Consider the following 24806-nt stretch of genomic DNA (forward strand, 5'->3'; position numbering starts at 1 on the left):
GACTGAACATTCGGCCATGACTTCAAGATGGCTAAAATAGGCTCTGCCAAGGTTTGGCTGGGTGGGCGTGGAGGAGACGGCGGTGCCCTGGTACAATACTGCATGAATTGGCCGAATGATGGAAGAAACGAGTTTCGAGTCGGCGTTTTGCTGTTTTGGAGAGGAATTACACGCCTTCAACCTCATTTTCCTAAAGGAAGAAAGAGCCATGGCTACATGAACAGATAGATACCTTGTTTGATAGTGAATTATGACTACCGAGCTGATTCGAGAGTTGTACTGCCATGCGTCTACAAGGTGTATGCTGCCATATTTCTGCAAACATGGAGGTATATATCTACCAATGCTTGCTTGTTTGATCACCGGTGACATACTATGGAAAGGAATAAAGCGAGATGTGATGCGAATCTGTTGATTCGAAAATACAAACGTCGGCATGCTCTATTGATGCGTATTCTGAAATGTGCAAGTTGTAAACATCCCTGTCTGGAGCTAGGCTTCGCCGTGATACCACCGAGGGTTTCCCGTCCCTCCTCCTCCCCCCCGAAGTGTCAGGGTCCTTGCGCAACTCCACTAGTGACAAGGGTGAGCTCCAACCTGGTCCGTGCGCAACAGTCAAGCGGGACTCAGGAGCACGATTGGCTTGTGTCGCACAGTATCTCCTTAGCTGCGGAACGGCTTGTGGAGTCCTGATTATGTAAGAAAATTGTGAGATGCCCTGCGAGAGCTCGTCGGCACAAGGCTGCAGGGCTCAAAAATTTCCAATTTCCATCTCCCCGACTCTCTTTGCTTTCCCTACTACGAAGAAGAAAAACACCACGACGATGGCGGCACCTGCGTTCCACGAATCCCTCCCGTGTACGCCTCCCCCCTCTTTTCCCCAAAAAGCCAGAAATACAAAGCAAGCTGACTGATTTGCCAACAGACATCGACACGCCGTCCGAGTCGGAGCTGGCCAGGGCGCGCGCGCTCGTCGCGCAAGAAGCGCAAGCTACGCCGCGGGGGGACACCACCCAACAAGCAGCGCCGGAGCCGGCCTTTTCGGAGGCGATGCAGACGGAGCTCGCGCGCGTCGCGTCGTCGACGGCCCTGACGCCGCTCGACACGAGCCGCTACGAGGCGCAGGACCTGCCGCCGCCGGGGAAGGGGACAGGCACGGGGGACGCGGCGCCGGTCCTCGGCCGCGCGTACACGTCGGCGGCGTACCTGCGCTCGCGGCTGCAGAACCTGGAGCTGCTGGAGAGGCACGGCGCGCCCGCGTGGCTCCTGGCAAACTACCACCTCGAGGCGGCGCTGGGGCGGGCCGAGGCCGAGCTCGCCCGGACAAAGGGCGAGCTGGACGGGGTGAATGACGCGCGGAGGCGGCGGCAGGCCGACGTGGCCGCCGAGATGGCCGGGCTGGAGGAGACGTGGAGGACCGGCGTGGGCAGGGTGCTGGAGACGGAGCTGGCTGTCGAGGAGCTCAGGGCCTCGATACGGGAGGAGCTGAGGAAGAAGGGGGGGCTGTCGGGCTGACACTCTACTCTTTTGTCTTTTTTATTTGGCCTCTTGATTACTGAGAAAGGGGGGTTTTTTTATGTTTTTTTGGCAAGGGAAAACAATTCATCTGCGAGGCGAGGGGACCGGAACCGTGTTTCCCAAAGGGGTCTCGCCGGATGCACGAATGTACTAACAGATGAGACTGCAACGAGCCTGGCTCGAGATTCGACAGTCAAGCAGCTCTGGACTTTTGATCGACACCACACACGAACCGGGGCCGAAGGGGGCAAACCGTTGGCGTTATGGGGCCGGAACTCTGCACTTGCTTTGATCGGGGGCGTTGCAACGGCCAGTTTTGCTCGTTTGGCAGAGCCCGACAAACCGACCCCCCTCCCGCCAATGGCCACGGACGTTTGCGCTGCGGGCTGCATGATCGGGCGACTGGGAAACCCGGCCCGTCGCACAATCAAGTAAAAAAGCAAAAACAAACGGCCGAGATGAGCACTTTTTGGGGGGGAACAGGCTGCCAAGGGGAGCACGCACGTACATGATAGTCGGCCCCCTCTGGCCCCCATGTTTGTCATACCAGACCAGATCGGCAGTTTGGCGGGCATCGAACTGACTTGAGTGACCTCGCGCAAGTGTGTGAACCGTGGCGCCGAGCGGGGTCCTCTCCAATCGCAGGAGCCGTCGTTTTGACAGTTACGCGTGGCCTTGCGTCCGTTTGTTTCGCTTGGATTATAGATTCGGGTCTGGGGGTGATGGGAGACTGGATGTCGGTGCCGTCCAACTTGGTCTTGTACATGTGTCATTGCCTTATCCCGATGGACAGCATGATGGCAAAAAGTGAGGTCTGCCAGCATCTGGTAGATAGGGTGTCACATTTCATGAATGGTCACGGCATTGGAACAGCTTCACTTGAACACAGTGTTGATATACAGGGCGGAATCTGTTTTCATTCTCAGAATTCTGGCCAGCGTCATTAGACGTCATATGATAGATAATACAATGCATCCTTCGCCCACCGGGCAGATGTCAAGAGCAGCAGTTTAGCTGCTCGTCAAGGTCCCAAATAGCCACAAGAAGAGGGGTCTCCCTTTGTCAAACTCCGATCCTGTTACATACCTCTTCCTCCACCAAACTCCAGTTTCCGGTTTCATATGTAAAAAGCAAATGTTTCGTATAATTATATGGTTTCATTTCATTTCGTGGTGTTGAAATAGCGACTTTGCAAAAAGTGTTTCGGGCACCCCAATTCGTAAAAGTAGGACGAATGACTATCTGGGTCCTGACTGGCCGACATGAGATGTACTCATTTAAGAAGCGGACCGGCCGCTCTCAGATGAGTCAGTCTTGGAGACATCGTCCTCCTCACTGACAGGTCCGTGGACAGACTCTTCGAAAACGGGCTCCGTGTCAATCACTTCAAACTTGGTTTTGAAGTCGTTGAGATGATGAGAGGCAGAGCTGCTGTTGGAGCGACGCCGAGCGTTGTTAAAGGAGAAATCTTGGCCCATGACATCGTCGGTAAAGGTGCCCCTATAGTTGAGTTGTATGTTAGCCAGGTTGCTCAAGACATGGCCGGATAAAGACATCAGTCAACCTACCAGTTTCCTCTGCCGCAGCCGTTCTTCTTGACCTTCTTGGGGTCGGCATCAGTGAAGCCAGCCTTGCCGGTGTAGCGTGGCATTTGGTCTAGGATAACTGCGGTGCCTTCGGCGAGGCCCTTGTGGTCACGGTCGTTGGCCTTGACGGTGCGAGTCACTGCCGCAAATTTGTTAGTGCCTTGTCTCGACTTCAGGAGTCTTGAGTCGCATATGGGCATCCGGCCGAGGTGCTCAACACATGCTACTAGGACCGTGTTTGCGTTTTGGACTCGTGGGCGATCAGGTACTCACTCTTGCTGATTGGTGTGTTAAAATCAACGGTATCAACGTGTGGTCAAGACAAGCAGTGAATATCTGCTTGGTGGGATGAATCAAGAGAAGGTCCTGATGAGAGAATCCTTGATAATGATGCGATGATGTGATGAAGGTGCTGAGAGGGAAGGAGAGGAGAGATGTGTCAAATAGATTTAAATGGCCGTTAAGAGTTGTTGGAGGGATGGAGAGTGTCGCAAACGTAAAGTCGTTCAGAGTTGGTTCGCTTTGATGAAAAGTGAAGATGGGATGATGGGAATGGTACAGAGTAGATTGAAGAGATGAAGAAGCTTCCTGGAATGGGAGAGGCGAGGGAAGCTGTACTATTATATCACAAAGTCACGCGAGGGCAGGCGGGGACCAATCAGTGCTCATGGGGAGTCATGAGAGAGATGACGGCAGAAGAGCAGTTGTGCCCGTCAACAGTCAACGGCAAAGTACGAGTGCACAGAGAGTGTATGGACAGTATACATTCCCACGTCAGTCTAGGCCGACTCGGCGCTGATACGGGGGTCTCAATACTTGTTGCACACCTGGAGGGTGGATGCAAGGCCCGTTTTGGTTGGGGCGATGCAGTTGCCACGATGGTGGTGCGGTTGCTCCTGCCATGATGCCATTGTCCACTCGGGTCCATGCCCATTGCCAAAGTACCTACCTAGGTTCACAGAGACGCTGCCCTGGCACTGGCACGGTAAACTGGCCACTTGACGCTTCAATCTTGGTACAGGATATTAGCTATTGCAACCGACAAGGACCAAGTAGCAGATGTGGCCTTGTGCTTTTGGCATGTGTCCTGTTTGCGACGAGGGATTACATTCGTGCCTGCTCCCCACGGTGAGGACGCAGCCCAGGCCAAGGTCGATGTGAACGGTGACGGACAAGTCGTGGCCGGGGGCAGGAGCCAGGAGACAAAACCGAGAGAAGTGGGGCACATGAGCATGTCACTAAGCTGCAATGGAGCAGGCCATCGCGTGACCGCACGCCAGCTGCTGGGCCGGCTGGGCCAGCTGGAGCTCCCAGGTTCGCCATGGTCCCTCGTCCATGTCCCGTCCATTATTGACGAGCTCGGTGGCACGTCATAAGGGGAAGCTTGCCATTGCCGCAATGCTCAATTGCTCAATTGTCCAATTGCCTGCTCTCAGAGTATCACTATCAATTGGGCCACGTTGCGTTGACGGGACATGCAGCTCTGTTTGCGGCAGCACCTCAATCGAGCATCCCCCTGCATGCAAACGCACGCAATCACGACGGCATCTCAGCTGCGGACCTCCTCTGCTTGCGCCGAATCGCCTTGCACGAGCACGTACGGGGTACACGGTACAGAAGACAAGCGAAACAACAAGAAACCGACTACAAATGCCACTGCTCCAGGGGGATGATAATTGAACGGTTGATGGGCCACACGAGACATCAAACTAACGCCCGACGCTTCGTGTAGCCGGTACTCGGCATATCCACCTGGCGCATGCTTGACTGCGGGGTAACAAAAAGTATGGGGTACGCAAGCGTCGACTGATGGACTGATCGACATGACTGCCCTGGCCGCTTTGTCTCCTTGGGGGCTCAAGCTACATTAATTGCTAGTTCCCATCCCGCTTCGTGCCAAGTACTCTGGTGTCTGGTCCATGTCAGCTATTTATCGGGCTCGTTTTGCCCAAGTTGACTGCACATTTCCTAGACAACTAGGTACACGTTGCCCCTCTGGCTGGGTAAAGTACCTACTTCACCAAGTCTAGCCACTCACAGCGCCAAAGGGCCTTCGGTGGCGCTTGACTTGGCGCTAAGCCGGAGTTCGGATAAGCATTCCTGCGCATGTTATGCATTTGCCGTCGTTTCGTGGTGGTGTCCGCCGTCAAGGTGTCCGAGGTACGCCCATCGTCTTCTCGCGTCCGATTTGGTCGGGGGCAGTTCGCCAGAGTGCGAGGCCGCAGCAACCTGGACTTATTTTTGTTGAGCCCCCTCGCCACCACATTCGCCATCGCATCGCCATCATGGCGTAGAGCGGCGGAGCCGGGACTGGAACACGTCCAAGACACCCTCCGTCTACCGGGGAGACAGCCTGGCAACATGTGCAGAACTCGGTGCAAACACACGATATCGGACCTTTCGAACCCCTAGCTGATGAATTGAGTTGTGAAGCCATATCCGTCCAGAAACCCCCGGCGTCCGATGTCGCCGGCGTCGATGCATCTCGACTTCGGAAGAGGCGGGTTCGCGGCCTGGAGCCTGGAGCCTTGAGCCTCGTGACTTTGCCGGACTTGCCTGCGCCCAGCGTCCAACCGTAGTGCCTGGGGAGAACAAAGGGTCTTCAGCGAGCGGTGACTCACCGGTGCTCCTGGCCGTCCTTGTCACCATGTCGTCGAACCATGGCGAGCTTTCGGACCCCTGGATGTCATGACAGTGCCTGGAGCTGCCCTGGGATCCGCCCAAGCTTGTCTGAGACCCGCAGCATGGGTCAACTGGTCCCTGCAACCAGCTTGCCAGCTTCTGTCCAGCTGCGAGGCGGACCACATGATCACTTCACTCGGGCCACCAGTCGGACCAGGACCCGCGAGCCAAACGACGTCAGAGCTCTGCTGAATCATCATCTAGCAAGCTGTGCCAACGAGGCTGGAGTGAGAAGCCATGGTTTGACACGTATTCATTTCGTTTCGACTCCAACTGTCGTCCTTTCGAGCAACTCATGTCCGACCTGTCCCTTCAAATGGCCATCGTGTCTTTCGGGACGTCATCCAAGACCGCGGTATCTAATGATGCCCCCGTTTGCATCTCCACCGGATCAATGCCTTCACACACGTCATTTCAGGCTCGCGGATTGCCAGTCATGCCAAGATAATATAAACCACAGCGATTACCGAAAGACTAGCCCGACACACCATTCAAATACCCCCAATACCGTTTGCGTCCAGTTCCTCAACAAGTCACCCATTTATTTCTACAGGCCAGGCAGATTATTAGCGGCGCTTATCCACGTCTAGTAAGGCATCACGCTTCTCAGCATGTAAAACAGGCCTGCTCGTCCCGCGTAAACCTCACCATAGAAATGGGCAGCAGTGTCAATAGCAGCATCCAACCCACCTAGTACACCAACACATTGTAGTCCAGCCACTTTGTCCCGTGAAGATTCGGTCTGAATCATCAGGCAGCAGTGCTCCTTTTTCGTGTTCAAGCGCTTACAGGGCATCTACACTCATCATGAAGCGTAGATGAACAGGAACGTGTCGTGCAGTTTCGCTGCGTAGAGATGTGCAAACAGTAGTCTGAGCTCGGCCACCAGTAATGCTTGCCACCTCTGCACACCGCGTTATAACAACCCCTTTCACATGGGCAGATGCACCCGATGCCAGCCAGCCATATATATACTCGACTGCATAAAACGCCAGCCGTCCGGGGCAAACATCACCCCCAAACCCCAAGCTTCCACATAACACTACACGGCCTGCAACATACCATCCAAGTAGATTCTCAACCGCGCTCCAAAAGCCCACCAGACGCAACACCCACGTAGCGGCGCAGCAATCCCCAGCGCAGCGGGATATCAAGATGCCACGTTCACGCACGGACAAGGCCTCATCTCCTCTCATGTTCAAATCTATTCCTTCGCTATTCCGTTCCGCCGGCACGGCGGCTACGATGAAACATGGCACCAAGTTATACAGTATTACAAGCGAAATTCCACATCCCGTCCCATTTCCCCGGGCCCTCGCAGAGCCGCCCTACCATGACAAGCAGCATCCAATTAGCCGCCATCCCCAACGCTTCCTCCACCAGCAACGACTTGAAAAGGATGCCGACGCATCACCGGTTTCCCATGGTTGAAAACTCATTCTGGTATCGTAGCTTGAAGCCGTTGCACAGCGCACGCATATCCGGATACTGGTACCCTTTCAATTCGTATCCCTGTGGAATCGCACGAACCGGGAGGCCAATCACCCTCGCTGTGCGACTGGCCTTGAAGCAGAGCCAAAAGTATCCCGGGTGCTTCTGGTCAATGCAGAAGGCGTACGCGGACCGGTTGGGGTTGGCGTCGATATATGTAGTCAGCCATTTCTCTGTTGGCGTTGGTCAGTGAATCTGCCTCATCTTTTTTTTAAAGTATCTGTATGTAGTTTGAAATGTACTTACCCGTCTCCGACCGCGACCTGCTCTGGTACTTGTCGTGGCGCATGAGCTCCTCTACCTTTCGAGCCATGGCTTTGACGTGGTCGACAATTAACTCGTCCAGATCGCTGTACGTGTACTTGCCTCCGATGCGGAGGAGCTTGCCGACGGAGAACTCGGTGTCCTTTTGCATCTCCAGCACATCAATGTGCTGGTAGACGTTGTCCGCCACCTTCCATGTAATAGCCAAGTGGTCGTTGCCCTTGGACGAGGGACGAATAATCACCTCGCCGGGAGGCTGTGAGCCAAGGTACTCCTCTGCTTGTATTGAGTTGAAGGGTTTGAAGTTGGGGTGCTTGACCACCCGCTGTGTCCTTCCAGTGCTCTGATCCTTTTCGCGAAGCTCCTCCTTGTCGGTTGCTTCCAGGTTGTAGTCCCAGCCGTCACGGCCATAATTAATGGGCCGCTTAAACGGCACGCGCAACGCATCTTCTCGCATGGACAGCTTCGCCATAAAGTCTTTATAGTTCAGCTCGAGGATCTTGGCCTGGGCAGTCTGGCCCGTGCTCAGGACCTCCTTGACCGAAGCGCGACTCGTCACTTCATGTGCTTCAACCCTGCCCTCAATGCCGCAGTCGAGCTTGACAATGGCAAAGTCGTCCCGCACCATGCGGACATTGACAGGCACAATCATTCCCTCGCACAGCGATGACTTTGTCTCGCCGGTAAACATGGTGAAGATCTCGGACTGGTTCAGAGGCGCAAAGCTGCGTCGCAGTTCTTCATACGGGGCTTGAAGTTCTGCGCTAATGGCCTCGAGCGTCGCCCGCTTTCGTTGGTTGAAGTTGGTCAGCAGCTGATCAGCGTACTCATCCAGGACAAGTTCGTTGACTCGTTCTTGCTCATCTTGTTTGAACAGTTTCCGAACAATTGCGCCGGGTCCGTTTTCGTCCGTTTCGGCCTTGACGTCTTCCTCATCCAACTCCAAGGCGTCTGCAGCCATCTTGCGACCAAGTTCATAATCCTCAGGATGAACTCGCGTGTTGTCCAGGGGATCAGTTATCTCGTTGGTTGAATCGAATTCAATATATAGGAAGCTGGCACAGTTGTTCCAGACACGAGGTCCAACAACAGGCAACTTGCCGCTGTCGGGGTCACCAACTAGCTCATCTCGTGTGTTTACAGAGCCTCCATTGGCATTAATCGCCTTGATGACGCTAGTAGCCTTTCGGGGTCCCAAGCCTGCAATATAAGGCAGTAGATTTGCCGTGTATGTGTCAGTCATTGCATCGTTAATGTTAACACCGACCATATTGACAGTATCAACCATGGCGGAGTCAAGGTATTTTGCCAGCTTATCCTGCGGTAACAGATGCTGGCAAGGGTGGAATGAAAGCGATGATACATCTTTGCCGAGAGCGGCATACTCCTTCATCGGATTCTGCATGTATCGCGCCAAGCCAATGCAATATCTCGTCACTGGGTTCAGAGACGGATGCTCAGCCACCGCACGCGGGCTGTCCTTGTACAGTCGGGCCACCTCGTCATCCACAACGACCACCTCGAGAGGCTCTGTTCTATAATCATTGGTCTCCGGATCATCGAACTCTGCTCCCCGGAGATCCTTATCGCTCACAAGAGCTTCTATGTCTCGAACCAGTTTGCTTGTTTCGGCACTCCAACCACTGACAGCAATAACATCTGGGCGGCGCCGTCGAACCAGGGCAGCAAACTCTTCCCGCTGAGCTTCGTCTCGCGCCAGGTTACCAAACTTGCCCTGCTCGAGAACTCGACCGTCTTCTTCCACCCATGTCCAGCATGTTGGCTCACGGGTTGGGTCACCCATCCCATTGGACAGAGCAAGGACTCGAGGCGTGGTTCCCAGAATCATTCCCTTTGGCTTATATGGAGCCTGATCCAGCTTTCGGTAAAACTCCTGGCGGCACATCTTGAGCACCTCATCCTGGCAGAAAGTACGAATAACTTCCTTGACATTCTTTACAATGACCTTCTCCAGCTTGGGGTAGGCCATGTCGAGAACCTTTTTTCGCTCCTCTCGCCATTGCTCGGCACGGTCACTGAAGTTCTCAGACTCGAACTCTTGGTACAGTTGTCGCCGGAAGTCGTATCGTGGTGGCATGTCAACTTTGATATCAACTAAGCCCTCTTCTTCTGCTCGCATCATCTTGAGGAAGAGCTCCGGTCGGTGAACTAGGTCAGCAATTGCCTGGTTCTGGAGATATTTGATTTCATAATAGGGATGTGAATCATCAATCTTCCGAAGGCCCTTATCCGTACGTCGACAGCTGAGCTCGGCAGCCTGGTAGTAAGAGCTCCTGAAGTACTTGCGCATGCGAGGGCTGGCGAAGAGCTCCTCCGAGTACATTTGACGCGCTGCAGAAATGACCTGGTCGCCTGTGCTGAAGTTGTCATCGATTAAGCTATCAGCAAGGTCCATGGGGTACTGCGAGTCGTCATCGGGTGTGATCTTCTTCCCTTGCCGCAGCGCATTCTTGGCCAGTTGGTCGGCAGAGACACCGTAAGCTTTCACAAAATAGTACGCCTTGCCGTTGCGTACTCGATCAAGTAGGGCTGACTTTGAGCCAGGCCGCTTCGATTGAGAGTGGTTACCAGCCATGACTGCAAGATCCCTGAGCTTAGCGCCATATTGAAACTGGAGATAATCTTGGAGGTCTTGTAGTTCCTCCATAGTTGTAGCTTCTGGAATCATTTCCTCAATCATCGGATCCTCAACGTCAAGAGATTTCAGGTTCTCATATGTTTTTTCCAGGGAGTTCCTCTTGTCAACAAATGATCTAAACTTGATGTCCAGTTCCAGAATTCTCCAGAGATCGTCCTGATTAAGGAGCTTATCTGATTGAATAGTGTAATCCGGACCATCCAAATCATCACGGGCCGACTTTCGAATCTTTTTGGAATGCAGAAGATAGTCTTTTCGATGCTGGAAGACATAGGGGACTTCGACTTCGTCAACAATAAAGAATTCAAGAACTTTGCCGACAGCCTTAGCAAAGGGAGTCTGGAGCTCCTGGGTCAGACCCTTCTTCGGCCACAGCTGATTCGTAATCCATTTGGCTTCCTCTTTAAATTGTTCCGCGGTGAGCTGAAGGTTCTTGAATGCCTTGCGCTCCAGTTGAAATCGCTCGGGCTCGTCGGTGAATCGAATTTCATTGTCTTCGTCGGTGAGGAGCTTCTCCTTGAGTTGTGATGGTTCAAAAACATCCTTAAGCTCAATACCCTGTTCTTGTTTCTCCCGGTCCTCTTCATCATCTTCAAGTTGCAGTGCCCAGTCGTAGTCTTCACCGTTGCCAAATATAGCTTCCATGTCATCCAAGGCATCCTTGTCAAGGCCTGTAGTATCGACAACAGCCCCTACGCCGCGGTCCCGAGGTCGCGCAACTTCTAAATCTTCCAGTCGGCGCGTTCGCTCGTCTTCATCTTCGGGGAAATCTTCTTCGATAAAGTCGTCGAACTCATCGGCCTGGGCACGTAGATTTGACCGCCCATATGGCCTTTGCTCTGTCGCATCTTCGTCTTCATCGGAAAAGATTTCGTCCAGACCACGGCGCTCGTTGGTAATATCGTCTTCGTCGCGATGGCCTCGTTTAAGCCGTTTAAATTTGGACTAGATAAATGTCAGCCTCTATCTTGGGTCTTGCTGCACGATCTCCCGGTGCATGTTCAGGTCGTACCTTGCTTTCTGGTTTAGGGCGTTCCCCAAATTGCTCACCAATGAGCTCTAAATCGTCTTCATCAAGACGCTCTTCCTCTTCACGATCTCGATGTTCGCGCTTTCTCTTCACGTGGCGTGGTTCTGCATCTGATTCGACCTCTTCCTCTTCCTCCTCTTCTTCATCGACAATGAAGCCCTCGCGGATCTGTGCAGATGTACTGGTTAGCATACAGTGATACAGACTGCGCCAGAAACACTCGCCTTCCTAGCTTCCTCTTCGTCTTCATCATCGTCCTCTTCTTCACTGGAGTCATCAACATGAGCGCCATTCCGCCTGACACGCTCCTCCCCAGTTTCCTCATCGAAAGACTCATCATCTTCCTCATCATCCAACTCGGCCTCCCCCGAAATCAAGTCGCGCATGCTGTTGCTCATCGTGGCTTTTGAGTTGTCGTTTCGCGAGGCAACTCGTCGTCCCGTCCAATGCCGGCGATCGAAGGCTATGTATGGATAATATCAGCCAAGCGAGCCACCAAGACTGAGACAGCCAGCCGCAAACCCGAGGATGAATGTAATGGCTCGGCCGCCCGGGAGCTTGTCGAAGAAGCAGAAATGGCTGCACTGCGTTTTCTTGTGCCTTGGATTTTTTGGTCGCATCAAAGCGATGGTCTTCAGCGCGTATGGCAGGGATGCAAGGAATTACAGATGTTCCGCAGCCTCCTCTGCTTATGTAATACGTTTGCCCGTCCTTGTGTCTCTGTCTGCCCTCCTTCAACATCGACAACAACAGAGAAGCGCAGTCTCCTTGTCCTTGTAGCAATGATTTATATTTCAGAAACCCGAGAAGCGCAGGCCTTTGTTCGCAAAGTAGCTTTCTGTTATTTCCTTCTTCATTGGTGCTAGCCCGTAACATTCAGAAGACATGGCATATCCTAAAGTACCTAGGTGCGAAGAGGATGATTCAGTGGTGCAAAGGATGGATTCACTCGTCCTGCACCTTGACTGCAAAATACAGGTGTAATCTGACTGAACTCCTTCTACACTGAGCAGACTGAATTACTGCGCTAGTATAACCAGCCTTTCTCCTCTGGCTCAAGTAACCAGAATCCGAAAGCAATTTGTTAGCATTGGGTGTAAATGCAACTCCGGCAAAAGAAATGAGCATGGACATGTCTGCGGTGTTTTCTCCGGGTGCAAAGCCAAAATTGATTCCTACCCTATTTGTTTGGACTCGAAGCCGTGATACTACTTTTTCTTTTTTGCCGGCATTGGCCTTTCTAGGGTAGCTTATCCCATTCCCATCACACGTCGTGTGACCCTTACGATTAAAGATGACACAGTCACCTAGGGTCAGACACTAGAGTAGCTCTGATTCAACTTGGTCAGCTGCTACTCAAAAAAATGATTACATTAGGCATGCTGAATGCAATGTGAAGGTTGAGCCGAAGCTGGGGACATAATTGGTGGGTTAGCCAATTCAGTCAATCTTGGGCTGACAGGGTACTCTCAGCCCCGAGGCAGCAGGCAAAAAGAGCAACATAATCTTCTTTACTGCATATGTATAGATAATATAAATTTGAACCGTCTCTCTCATTTTCACCGAGCGTTGTAAATACCAAAAACACCGGATGATCGTTGTCTTGAAATGGCAGAACCGCAAGGAACGTTCCAAGTCCACGCCGACGCGGCAACCTACAACGTCACAATCGCAGACTACCTGCAAAATAATCCGACCATCCAAAATGTTTGCGTGGGAGCCGTGATACGCAGCGGCAACCGGGTGCTTCTCATCCGACGTGCCGAACATGACTTTGCAGGACTCATGTGGGAAGTTCCAGGTGGTGCATGCGAAAGCGACAAGGACAAGACTATCTTGCATTCGGTGGAACGGGAAGTCTGGGAAGAAACTGGTCTTCATGTGCGCAGGGTTCGGCGACTAGTAGACCATCAAGAGTTTCAAGATATCGCTGGGACAGTCAAAGGCAGATATATATGGCGCAAGCTTACGTTTGGAGTCGATGTGGGAGAAGGGTATGGCTTAGATGCCGCGCAGATGCGCAAAGCCATTGACAAGGCCATCAAGATGGATCCCAACGAGCATTGTGACTGGGGATGGGCAACGGAAGAGAATGTTGAGAGGGGTGAGTGGCATAAGGGTAAGATGGAACTTATGGCGTTGCAGAAGAAGACGATATTGGACGACTTTGCGCGAGGAGAAGTTGAGATTGCCTGAGGTACTGTCTTGGCGCCATTTCTTGTCGATGCCCCTTGCGTTCACGTTGCAATGCGGCGATGCCTACTAGGACCACGTGCCTTGTTCTCTAGTCGTTCTCTGGTAGACGGGTGGTCTGCCGCCATTAGTTCCTGATAGAGCATGAAAAGGATCCCCATCATGAAAATAGGACAGGCTCAAGATGCGAGTAACAAGGGATTTTGCGCATCAAGAGGTTTTACCAGACACGATGACGTCGCGGGGTTGTCTTACCAAGGAGACTGCACATGCCAGGGACAACCAGGGACAGCCAGGGACAGCAAGCTGGCGTGTACTTTCATCCTTTATTGCTTTCTCATCTCTTAGATACGCCAGCAACACAACCAATGGGCACGGCAAATTACCCGCTGACCTGTTAGGCCATTCAAAAGCCTAGCCAAGCAGGTGTAGTACACAGCTCATGTCCACAGACAGTGAAGATCCAATTGCCCAACGAGCAGTGGCGAGTGGCTTAACGCCGCCCTATGTCATGGCCTTCCCTCAAGACGCCGGGCACCAACGTCGCGCGGCCACATCAAGTCAATGAAAGGGGCTGCTGGTTGGCGAGGCTGTTGGCCCCCAATCTTGTCTGGAGATGCGACCGTTTCTGCAGCCCGCGATTGACTTTTGACAAGCGCGCGGACAGACGCATGCAAGACAGTTGCATTTGCCAACAAGCCTTGGGAGCATGGCTGCTTGATGGTGCTCAAACGCTGGCTGTGCATGGGGATCCAAGGCTGCAAGGGGATAAAGACTTGCTGGTGTCGCACGTGTCGGGTAGCGGGCGATCTTGGGACACAGGCACCAAAGATTGTCGCCGTTCCCTTGGTCCCGTTCAGTCCGGTTCGACGGATATTCGTTTCGGTCCTTTGATGCGTGACGGTTGTTTTTGGTGCTAAACAGGCCGGATTGGACCACGTCTGAAACGCAGAGACAACTGCGGCCGGGCCGGAGGTGCCTGGCTAACAAGCACGGCATGCCTGATAGATTATCATGCAACCACTTGATACAATGCGACCATGATGGGGGGTCGGGTACCAACCAGACCAATGTCGTGGTGGATGAAAAGATGAACGACGGCAAAGACCATGCCGCTTTGGGCACCATTCTAGATTCCGAACATTGAATCGACGGCCTTCTTTCTCGAGGGCCAAAGTTGGGTCCTGTGCCTCTTTACGCCACGCTGGCTTGCGGGCTGGGCTCGATAATCGAGTGCCATTTTCGCGAGTTGGTGTCTCCGTCGTGTTGTCAGCGGTAGAAACTCAGGGACTTGGGGAGTAACTAACGAAGCACTAAGTACCCTCTCTCTCTCGCACGGCATGCTCATGCTCATGCTCGCTCACCTTCACCGTCGCACTTGCCCTTCGGGGCCCTCCGACTCACAAATCACAAATGGGAAACCACAGATAACCCCACCTCGCCTTGTGCTTGCATTGCGCTTGCCGTGCGTTGGATTGCACTTGCGCAGCACTTGCGCTCGACTTGCACTGGACTTGCAGGAGCAAAGGAGCAAAGGGGCCCCGAGCGCATCAGTGCCAAACCACTACGACATATCAATAGATGGCATCACAGTCCCACCGCCAGCCAAAATCACTCCGTGCCGCAAGACTTCATGGCCATCAGATATCGGCCTTGTCTGTCAAGCATGTACCTGCGGCCTACGGACTACGGGTACCTGGTAGCGGTACGGAGTACTCCGTAGTAGTTGCATACTTAGAGGCACGTCGGTCGAGTCATTTCGCAACCGCCCAATAGCCCCCGGTGACCCAGGGGACCCAGGGGACCCAAGCACCCAAAGAGACGCCACGAGTCCAAGACCCAGAGGAACCCCACCAATCGAGCAACCCGAGCGCCGAGTCCTGCAAGCACTCCAGCACTCCAGCACTCCTCCACGTCTTTCAACGCAGCCAGCAGGCCAGGCACCGACTCAGACCCCTCGACTTGGCGCTTGAGGCTACGGCTGCGTGTGGGTGTGTGTGTGTGTGTGTGTGATCCAACTTCAAAGTGGTGGCCACCCCTCACTGCTCAGTGTCCTCCCCCAGCGGCAAGCCAGGCGCGAGTTGTTACGGCCTTGAGCAAGGTTTGCCTCAGCCCGACTACACTTCACATACCAACCTTGATCATACCCATCGTCGGCAGCAATCTGGTCTCAGCTCTCGTCATATTTGCGTCTGTCGGCCGAACAGTCCGAGACGTTGCAACGATATCTCGCTACCATTGACGCCCCGCCTTTGTTTTGTTCCGCAGAAGCAAATAGGGGGGAATGCCAGCGAGCACATATCTTGTCTGAGCCTCTCGAGACTGTCCCACCGACCAAAACCAACTGCCAGTCCCTTATTACTTCCCCGCCGCTCCACGAGAGCGACAGTGTCCGGAACAGCAGCACCAGCTCACCAGCTCTAGAGCTCCTTTGACGAGTGCCATTCAACACCATGGCTGATCCGTTCGCGCCGCGCTCGATGAAGCGCAAGAATGTCAAGGGTCTTGCCCTGACACCCGCAGCCCCGCGACCCCCGCCAACTGCGGAAAGCTGGTCCGGCGCTGACGGCGGCAGAGATGATAACAAAGACGAGCAGCTCGAGATTGGCATCGAGTACAAGCTGGACCTGAGGCCCCAAGATCTGGAAATAATGAAGGAGCTCGGATCCGGAAATGGAGGCACCGTTAGCAAAGTCAAGCACCTTACCACTGGCACGGTAATGGCTCGCAAGGTCGGTTCTTTCCCCAACCCACTGCAACCACGCCGCGATGCTAACAATGGCACAGGTTATCCATGTCGAGGCAAAGAAGGAAATGCGCAAGCGAATCGTCCGAGAACTTCAGATTATGCACGGATGCCATTCTGACTACATTGTCAACTTTTACGGCGCATTTCTCAACAGCAATAACGATGTCATCATGTGTATGGAGTATATGGACGTGGGGTGAGCCGCGGAGCCGCGCAATCTGATTTCTTAGCAAAAGTTTGAATATTGTACTGACAAATATACCCTTCACAGCTCACTGGATCGAGTTTCGAGAGTCTTCGGGCCTGTTCGGGTTGATGTCCTTGGGAAAATTGCCGAAGCCACCCTTGGAGGCTTGACATACCTCTACTCAAAGCACCACATCATGCACAGAGATATCAAGCCGTCCAACATTCTTGTCAACTCTCGAGGGTCTATCAAGTTGTGTGATTTTGGCGTTTCTGGCGAACTGATTAATTCGATTGCCGACACGTTTGTGGGCACTTCAACTTACATGGCCCCGGAGAGAATTCAGGGCGAAAGGTACACAGTCAAATCGGATGTGTGGAGTTTCGGCTTGACCATCATGGAGCTTGCCATTGGCAAGTTCCCATTCGCATCGAGCGAACAGTTTTCTGACGAGGATTGCGCTCCAGCTGGTATTCTGGATCTGCTGCAACAGATTGTGCACGAGCCGGCGCCACGATTGCCCAAGAGTGACGCATTCCCTAGCATTCTGGAAGACATGATTCAAAAGTGCCTCTACAAGCAGCCTGATCAGCGGCCAACACCACAGGAGCTTTATGTAAGTTGACAAAATCTACTCTCTTGCGAATTTTCTTTGGGGTTTAACATGTGTACAGGACCACGACCCATTTGTACAGGCTGCTAAAAGGACTCCTGTTGATCTTCGCGAGTGGGCATTTGGTCTCATGGAGAGAGACAACCGCAAATCACACCTCGCACCTCAGCTATCACCCGCCACTCAAGATCTTCTTCGGTCTAGCGACTCCCCAACCTACTTTGCACAAAACGAAGACCGCATGACACCCACACCCACCTCTGGTGATATCCCCATTGGCGGGGCTGGAATCATTTCACCCCGCGATCAACCTAGCCGTTCACCCAGCAGGAACGGCAACAGCAGGACGCCTGGCTCAGTACCACACCCCGGGATGGGAATGAGAGTGGCAACAACGAATTCAGTGCCCCAAACATCACACTATGCGGAACTGTCAGGCCCTGCGAGTGCGAGCTCGGCAACATTTAGCCTTCCAGTCCGCGCAGGGCCCCCAGGAAACCCAATGCCACCGCCACTGGCACGACGACAGACACCTGATGATTTCCGCAGGGAGACTCGCCGCCAAGCCACGTTTGGATTGCCCCCCAATCCCAGCCCTAGCTACGGATTATAATGGGAAACCATGGTCTTCTGGGCAACAGAAGGGAAAACATGGAGCAAACCACGTGGCAGAACTATCATGTGTTTCCCCTCTTCCACCATGACAAGACTCTGAACGCTGCAAAACTCTGCGAGTCAGCGTAGCATCACTCGGCGCATTGATTTTATGACACCATTATTCACACATTCTTGCTCTTTGGTGCCCAGCGGAAGCGAGGCGATTCAAGCAAACCCGTGTATCATCCGTCATGCTTGGAGAAGAAGAAGAAGAAGAAGACGAAGAAGAGGAGAGAATTTTGACCATTGCTTGTCGTCCTTTCATGATGTGTTTTGTGCTCAAGGTTCCGGCGGAACTGACTGTTGGGAAGAGTTGTCATCAAGGACAGGATAGTGCACGCGGAATATGCAAGGATTTGTGATTTTAGTTTGAGCAGCTCCGGCGTTGGGATAGCAAGAAGCGAGCCCAAAATGGAACCATACTTTTTCCTGTCTGTTCTAAAATGTATGCGTAAATCTATACGACAAAACGAGTCTAAGAATTAGATCAAGCCAAAGGAGGTGCCGGCCGTCACTTTTTCCCTTTCTTTCACATTATAAAGCAGCACTGGTAGGCTCATCGGCCAAGTGGCCATCCTTGCCGCCCGCCCCGTCACGCCGCTGGCTGGCGTCTCGTCCCTCGAAGCCATCCTCCAAGATGGCCACCAGGTCATCCAGGCGCTCGATGACGAGGTCGGTGTACTCGTGGGCGGCCAGCCCCCCGTTGACGCCGTTGACGAGCAGGACGGTGGCGGCGCCGGCCCTCCTGCCGGCGGCCATGTCGTCGATGGAGTCGCCGACCATGATGAGGCCGGCGGCGCCCGGCAGCCCCCAGCGGCGGGCGATGTGCAGGATGCCCGCGGGGTCGGGCTTGGGCGGCTTGAAGGCCCTCGTGACGACGGGGTCGAAGGGCGACGCGGGGAGGAAGGTGTCGAGCAGGTGCCGCACGGGCACGTCAAAGTTGCGCGTGCAGATGGCCTTGGGCACGGCGCGGTCGTCGAGGTAGGCCATGAGGGCGGCGAGCCCGGGCTGCGGCGCCTGCGAGGCCATGGCCTGCCGCTCGATGGAGCGGACGGCCTCGCTGGCCGTGGCCTGCCGCGGCGGGGGGAGCGACTCGATGTGCTGCAGGATGTCGGTCGTCTTGGGGATGCCGAGCGCCCGGCGCATGTCTGCGAACATGTGGGTTTGGGGCAGGCTTTGTCACATCTTGGTAAGGGTTTTTTTTGGAGCGAGGCTGTGGAGGCTGCATTGTTTGTTTTGTTCTCACCATAGTGTTCCGTCCATGTCAAAGACGATGCCTTGGAGTTTTGGGGCCGTGGTGGGCGGCGCTCCCTTCTTCAGGGGCGCGAATCGGGGGCGCGCTGCCGAGGCCATTGCTGATGATGCATGTAGGAGGCGGCGCATGGACGCTGCTACGGGTTTATGTGATGGTGGTTGAGTGAGGCTCGGGACTGGCAAGGGCGTGACGTGGTTTGGCTGCTTGGTTGGAGGTGAGGGGGTCCCACTCGGCGAGGCGGGCTGCTCTGATGGATTGCAGATGGGTGGTGTGGTGTGCTTTGGAGGCTGCCATGATGGATGGTTGATGGTTGTGGTTTGGCAAATGGCGGATTGCTACATATCTAGTTTTGGGGAGCGGGAAAATGGGCGCTTGGAGGTGAGTAAGGGTGGCTGATATGTGCAGGTATCAACGGCTGGCTGTCTCCCAATGGACAAGACACAATATTGGAATCGGGTCTGGACAAGGATGCTTGGTGTTTATCTACCTCCGTATGCTTTGTATGATCCGGCCTTGCTATTTTATGAGAATCCCGTCCTTTTTTGGCTTCGGGTTCATGATGCTTGGGGCAAAATCGTTTTTCAAGAGTGGTGTATGTCTTTTATTTACACGGGCAGACATGGCGCAAAAGAGCGATAGACAAACGCGCACTGCATCATCTTGCTGCTGAACCCAGGTTGGCCATGCTGCCACGCCCAGACAGCTGGCTGAGCAACTGTCACTTCACAGCCGAAAATGGTACCCACGAGCAAGATTTTCCTGATTACATACCATTTGATGTATTTACCCCGTCAAATACACAACGGTCTGATTTTGTGGGGAAGTGCCGGTACGCTTGTAGATCTGGGTGGTGTGCCAGTCAACTACACGGTTGATGAGGTGATCATTTCGACCCGAGGCACATCTACACCTATGCCGGGCAGCATCAGAACCGGCAACATCGAGGGGTTCTTCCCCCCTTGTTGTGTATAAGTATTCCATCACCTGCTCTTCAGCTCTTCCGTCCCCGCAGTCAATCATCACATCATCCGTCCATATAACCCCATCACCATCATGTCTCTCCGCGCAGCAGTATACATCGCACCGCCAGTCCCGTTCAAGAACCCGGGCAAAGGTAGCGGCGGCGGACTCTGGTCCCCCATCTCCTGCACACTCATCTACTCGGCAACCCACGCCGTCCTCGTAGACACGCCCATCACCATCGCCCAGACCAAGGAGCTCATCGCCTGGATCCGCCGGATAGCGCCCAACCGAGCACTCTCATACATTTACATCACCCACGGCCACGGCGACCACTTCTTCGGCATTCCTCTCCTGGTGCAGGAATTCCCCGAGGCCAAGCCCGTGGCCACGGCCGGGACCGTACAGCACATGAAGCAGCAGGTGGAAGAGAACGTCTTTCGCTTCCAGTGGGACTCTCGGTTCCCCGGCGAGATCCAGCAGCCGTTTGTCCTGGCTGAGCCGTTGCCGCGGGACAACAAGTTCACGCTCAATCAGTGGGAGCTGCAGGCCGTCGAGGTGGGACACTCTGACACGTACGACTCCACGGTCCTCTGGGTGCCTGCGTTGCGGCTCGCTGTTTGCGGGGACGTGGTGTACGGCCAGGTGCACCAGATGTTGATGGAGACGAACACGCCTGCCAAGAGGGCGGAATGGATCAGAGCCGTCGAGAAGGTGGAAGCGCTGGATCCGCTGCACGTCGTTCCGGGGCACTGCCAGGAGGGGGAGATTCTGGGGCGGTGGCATTTGGACAATACCAAGGAGTATATCCGGGCGTTTGAAGACGTTTTGAAGGGGAACCCAAAGTCGGCGAGGGACGTGGTTGGTGCCATGACGAAGCGATATCCGGATAGGTTCAATGTTGGGGCCATTATTCTGGGTGCCCAGGCCGCAGTTCAGGCTGCCCAATCTAGGATCTAGGTTGGTCGTTTCGGCCGCGATGTGTGCGGTCCATCCTAGAGTGCGAAAATAAACCCATTCCCCTTGGTGATGTTGCCTTTTCGGTCATGGATACTGTAGGAGGGTAATTCTGCATATGGCACGAGCATCTTGAGACCTTGCCATTGTCAGTCCATATTGTGTGACTTGAAAATATATTCCATGAGTGACTTGCCAGTAATGACAGACGCGGGCGGTGGCAGCCATGTCGATTCCCATCGATTCCCAGGAAGTTGGAAGCGTTAACGATGTTGGAGCTGGTGTGGGGATTCAACGTCTGCATGTGGTTGCAGATTGGAGCACTTGAGGCTGAATGGTGGAGAGCTACCCCTGTACGGAGTACGTACTTGTAGTGGCTCAATGCCGAATTGGGTGCACTTGTGCCCAACCAAACTCGTCGGTACTCCATGTCCGTACCTGAACTTGAACATTGAATGTTCCTGTTGTCCAACAATTCCGACCGTCGTCGCTTGGTCGTGCCGCATCCTCACCGACTTGGCATGCCGACGTGCATGGCAAGGCAAATCTCTATACGCGGCAAGGTCTCTGCAAGACGTTGAGCGGTCCAGCCAAACCAAGAGCTTGGTCATCCTCACGCGAGCTGAAAACAATGACGACGCCTCTTCGTGCATCCAACGCGACCAACCACCCCAACGCTACGTCACGACGTGATTTTCGAGCGCCATGAGCTCCGGCGACAGCTCCTCGGCAGGCCCATGGCCGCCTGCCCGGCTGTCCAAGAGGGGTGTATGTATTTGTGCAGCCGTCTTCTTGTCCTGGGGGCTAATCGCAATGCTGGATAGAAACTGCGCAACGGCACATTTGTCATCCCTACCACCGGCGAACGCTCCAGACGCCAATTCACCCTCCGAACATCAAGCAGCATAGCATCGGGCAGCACCGGCAGGAGGCTGGAACGACGATCGTCCATGGGACAGGCTACCGACAGCATTCGCTGGTCGGCACGCGTCGCAAAGGCGAGGGCCAAGTCCGTTTGGCAATGGCTAAACTCACGCGACGGCCACCAAGTGCTCAAGTGTACGCTGGCGTACCTCCTCGGCAGCACTGCTACCTTCTGGCCTCTTCTGTCCGACTTCCTTGGCCACCGAGACGGCAAACACATCGTTGCTACGCTGACGGTTTACTTCCACCCAGCGCGTACCGTAGGATCGATGCTAGAAGCCGTATTCATAGCCCTCATTGCCGTGGCGTATGCGGATATCGTTTGCGCCTTGTCCATGGTTGCGGGAATTGCTTCGCGAACGAGCACGGGGTCTGTCGTCCCTGCACACGCCGTCGTATTAATCATCTTTGTTGGGGGAGGGTTAGGGTTCGTTGGATGGGTTAAACAGAGACTGAACCAGCCTCTTGTCAACGTGGCTACAACACTTGCGTCCATGGCCATTATTACCGTCATTACCAAGGAGCAGTCAGTGCAGGACGGCTTCTTCTCTGGAGATAAGATTGTCCAGGTGATCAAGATGCTGTGTGTGGGCATCATATTCTCCGTGGCCGTTAATTTGCTGGTATGGCGCCTTTCCGCCCGACGAGTTTTGCGCGAGGCGGTCGTCACAGCGTCGGTATGCATGAGCGACAGACTGTCCATCATCACAAGGGGCTTCTTGAATGGGACTGAAGACGAAATTAATTCGCCAGTCTACGCTCAGGTACGAAGCAATTTCACTTCGGCTTATACGGAAATGTCCAAGAGTCTGCGCGAAGCCAAACTAGAGCATTATTTCATGGGCCGAGAAAAGATCTATAAGCTGGATAAGCGTCTCTTCAAAGCTGTCGAGTCTGTGTATCAGGCCATTGGTGGTTTGCGAAGTTCGCTATCAACTCAGATCGCACTTTTGAGCGAAGCACCCGTGCTCTCGCAGGAACCTGGTGTATTGTCTCCCGGAGCATCCATTATGTCCCCAAAATTTCGGCGAACCGCCTCGCTCATCCTGGACAGTACCGGCGACTCCTTGTCTGTCATTGAAGAAGATGACGAGGACCAAAGGCTGACATTGCTTGCGCAAAGTGAGCCCACGCTTTTTAGCTCTTCCCTGTTCCGAACACCATCCGACATATTTTCGCTATTCATAACTATGCTTGGCCCTTCTCTCAAGTCTCTAGCATACACGCTCTCTGAAACGCTTCGAGAGTCGCCCTTTGGAGACGACCCAGTGACACAAGTTAAAGTCAACGACCACCTTCGGGAGAGTCTGCGGGATGCCATAAATCTGTTCAACCGTGCAAAAAGCAACGCGTTGCAGGAGCTTTACAAGACAGTGGAGCTCGAGCGCTCACGGTCCGCAGCGATCCAGGCTGATATTGAAGAAGTCGCCGCAGCTTGTGGCCACTTTTCCTTTAGTCTCCAAGCTGTAGCAGACGAAATGGACTCTTATCTAGATGTACTCGAGGAGCTGCAGCACGTCACTGAATCACACTCCCGCAGCTGGGAGTGGCTCAAATTCTGGAAACGAACACTGCCGCCAACCCTCTCCGACGACCCAGAGTGCGAATCTCTCCTCCAAAAAAGAAAGACCACCGTTCGTGGTTTGAAGAAATCAGCAGTCCCAAAGGGCATCCCTGATTCTATGAGAAAACGGCGAGACTCTTTCCACTGGGATGCAGCGCCGAGTGCAAGCTCCTTCCAGCGCAAACTGTCCCAGAAGGTGCTCGGGGTGATGCGGTTCCTAGCCCGCGAAGACATCCTATTCGGTATCAAGGTCGGCATTGGGGCTGTGCTCTGGGCACAATTCGCCTTCATACCCGCCACGAGACCCCTGTACCAGCAGTGGCGAGGAGAATGGGGTCTGCTGTCGTACATGATTGTCGTGGGTATGACGACTGGCGCGTCAAACACGACATCTACATCTCGTCTCATCGGCACCCTCATCGGCGCAGCATGCGCCTGCGTGTCATGGCTAGCGAGCCAAGGCAACGCGTACGTCCTCGCCCTATGCGGGTGGCTGATGGCGCTCTGGAACTTTTACATGATTCTCGTCGTCAAGAACGGCCCACTGGGTCGCATCGCCCTCCTAGCGTATAACGTCATTGTCCTCTACGCATACAGTATATCCCTAGACGTGGACGACGACGACGACGACGAAGGCGGCAAGAACCCGCTCATTTTCAACATTGCCTACCACCGAGTCGTGGCCGTGGTGCTGGGCATCATCTGGGGCATGATTATCTGCCGGCTGCTCTGGCCGATATCCGGCCGCAAGAAGTTCAAGGAGGGCCTGTCGGTGCTCTACCTCCAGCTGGGGCTGATTTGGAAGCGAGGCCCGCTGAGCATTCTCCTCAAGAGTAACAACACGCTGGATTACATGAAGGAAGGGGAGCAAGAAGCCCTCCAGCGATACGGTAAGTGTTGGCCTCTTCGCCACTAATCAGATTCGGTTTAACTAAAACTGCTCTGCGTAGCGTTCAAGCTGGAAACCCTGCGCAACTCGGCCAAGTCGGAATTCGAGCTGCGCGGGCCCTTCCCCGACGCGGCCTACGCCCGCATCATGCACTCGACCAAACACATGCTCGACGGCTTCTACGCGATGCGCCTCCTGACGCAGCGCCACGAGACGGTGTCGGCGGGCGAGCGCGCGCTGCTCGTCTTCACCGCCGAAGAGCGTGTCCGGCTGTGCCAGCGCATCTGCCACGTGCTGCAGGTCCTCGCGTCGTGCATCATGCTCGAGTACCCGCTCACGGATGCCATTCCAACAATCGACTCGGCAAAGGACCAGCTGCTAGGCAAGATGTACCAGTTCCGCAAGGAACACATGCGGAGTCAAGAGGACGACGGTTCCAACAAGAGAATGGAGGCGGTTGAGGAGAAGGACTACGCGCTGCTGTACGCGTACACGCTTGTTACCGCGCAGGTGGCGGCCGAGTTGAAAAAGGTGGAGAGAGAGATTGAGAGTCTGTTTGGTGTTTTGGGCGAAGATGAGCTGCTGCTGGAATAGATGGACTATGTATTTGGAGTTTGGATAGGGTAAA

The 24806-nt window shown here is 54.2% G+C and overlaps 8 protein-coding genes across 8 annotated transcripts; 5 read left to right on the forward strand and 3 right to left on the reverse strand.

The window, feature by feature from the left end:
• Positions 1-824: 824 nt before the first annotated feature.
• MAA_04425 (BCAS2 family protein) lies at positions 825-1515 on the forward strand (the record flags this gene model as incomplete). Its single annotated transcript, XM_007822423.2, has 2 exons — positions 825-858; positions 926-1515. The coding sequence occupies 2 exons, from the start codon at positions 825-827 to the stop codon at positions 1513-1515; spliced, it is 624 nt and encodes a 207-aa protein (XP_007820614.2).
• Positions 1516-2795: 1280 nt separating this feature from the next.
• MAA_04424 (STF2-like protein) lies at positions 2796-3304 on the reverse strand (the record flags this gene model as incomplete). Its single annotated transcript, XM_007822422.1, has 2 exons — positions 2796-3018; positions 3087-3304. 2 exons carry the CDS (start codon positions 3302-3304, stop codon positions 2796-2798), a joined length of 441 nt encoding a protein of 146 aa, XP_007820613.1.
• Positions 3305-7196: 3892 nt separating this feature from the next.
• On the reverse strand, positions 7197-11628 carry MAA_04423 (Tex RuvX-like domain protein; the record flags this gene model as incomplete). Its single annotated transcript, XM_007822421.1, has 4 exons — positions 7197-7450; positions 7524-11145; positions 11213-11398; positions 11437-11628. The coding sequence occupies 4 exons, from the start codon at positions 11626-11628 to the stop codon at positions 7197-7199; spliced, it is 4254 nt and encodes a 1417-aa protein (XP_007820612.1).
• A 1210-nt stretch (positions 11629-12838) lies between these two features.
• On the forward strand, positions 12839-13426 carry MAA_04422 (NUDIX hydrolase domain protein; the record flags this gene model as incomplete). Its single annotated transcript, XM_007822420.1, has 1 exon — positions 12839-13426. One exon carries the CDS (start codon positions 12839-12841, stop codon positions 13424-13426), a length of 588 nt encoding a protein of 195 aa, XP_007820611.1.
• Positions 13427-15876: 2450 nt separating this feature from the next.
• On the forward strand, positions 15877-17585 carry MAA_04421 (MAP kinase kinase Ste7; the record flags this gene model as incomplete). Its single annotated transcript, XM_007822419.1, has 4 exons — positions 15877-16155; positions 16211-16368; positions 16444-16975; positions 17034-17585. 4 exons carry the CDS (start codon positions 15877-15879, stop codon positions 17583-17585), a joined length of 1521 nt encoding a protein of 506 aa, XP_007820610.1.
• A 578-nt stretch (positions 17586-18163) lies between these two features.
• MAA_04420 (HAD-like domain protein) lies at positions 18164-18775 on the reverse strand (the record flags this gene model as incomplete). The annotated part of the gene is made up of 1 exon (XM_007822418.1): positions 18164-18775. The coding sequence occupies one exon, from the start codon at positions 18773-18775 to the stop codon at positions 18164-18166; it is 612 nt and encodes a 203-aa protein (XP_007820609.1).
• Positions 18776-19937: 1162 nt separating this feature from the next.
• On the forward strand, positions 19938-20804 carry MAA_04419 (Beta-lactamase-like protein; the record flags this gene model as incomplete). Its single annotated transcript, XM_007822417.1, has 1 exon — positions 19938-20804. The coding sequence occupies one exon, from the start codon at positions 19938-19940 to the stop codon at positions 20802-20804; it is 867 nt and encodes a 288-aa protein (XP_007820608.1).
• A 702-nt stretch (positions 20805-21506) lies between these two features.
• Positions 21507-24772, forward strand: MAA_04418 (60S ribosomal protein L19; the record flags this gene model as incomplete). The annotated part of the gene is made up of 3 exons (XM_007822416.1): positions 21507-21569; positions 21626-24179; positions 24240-24772. The coding sequence occupies 3 exons, from the start codon at positions 21507-21509 to the stop codon at positions 24770-24772; spliced, it is 3150 nt and encodes a 1049-aa protein (XP_007820607.1).
• Between the last annotated feature and the right edge of the window lie 34 nt (positions 24773-24806).

Source organism: Metarhizium robertsii, assembly GCF_000187425.2.
Source record: "Metarhizium robertsii ARSEF 23 chromosome Unknown MAA_Scf_5, whole genome shotgun sequence".
NCBI classification, from domain to species: domain Eukaryota; kingdom Fungi; phylum Ascomycota; class Sordariomycetes; order Hypocreales; family Clavicipitaceae; genus Metarhizium; species Metarhizium robertsii.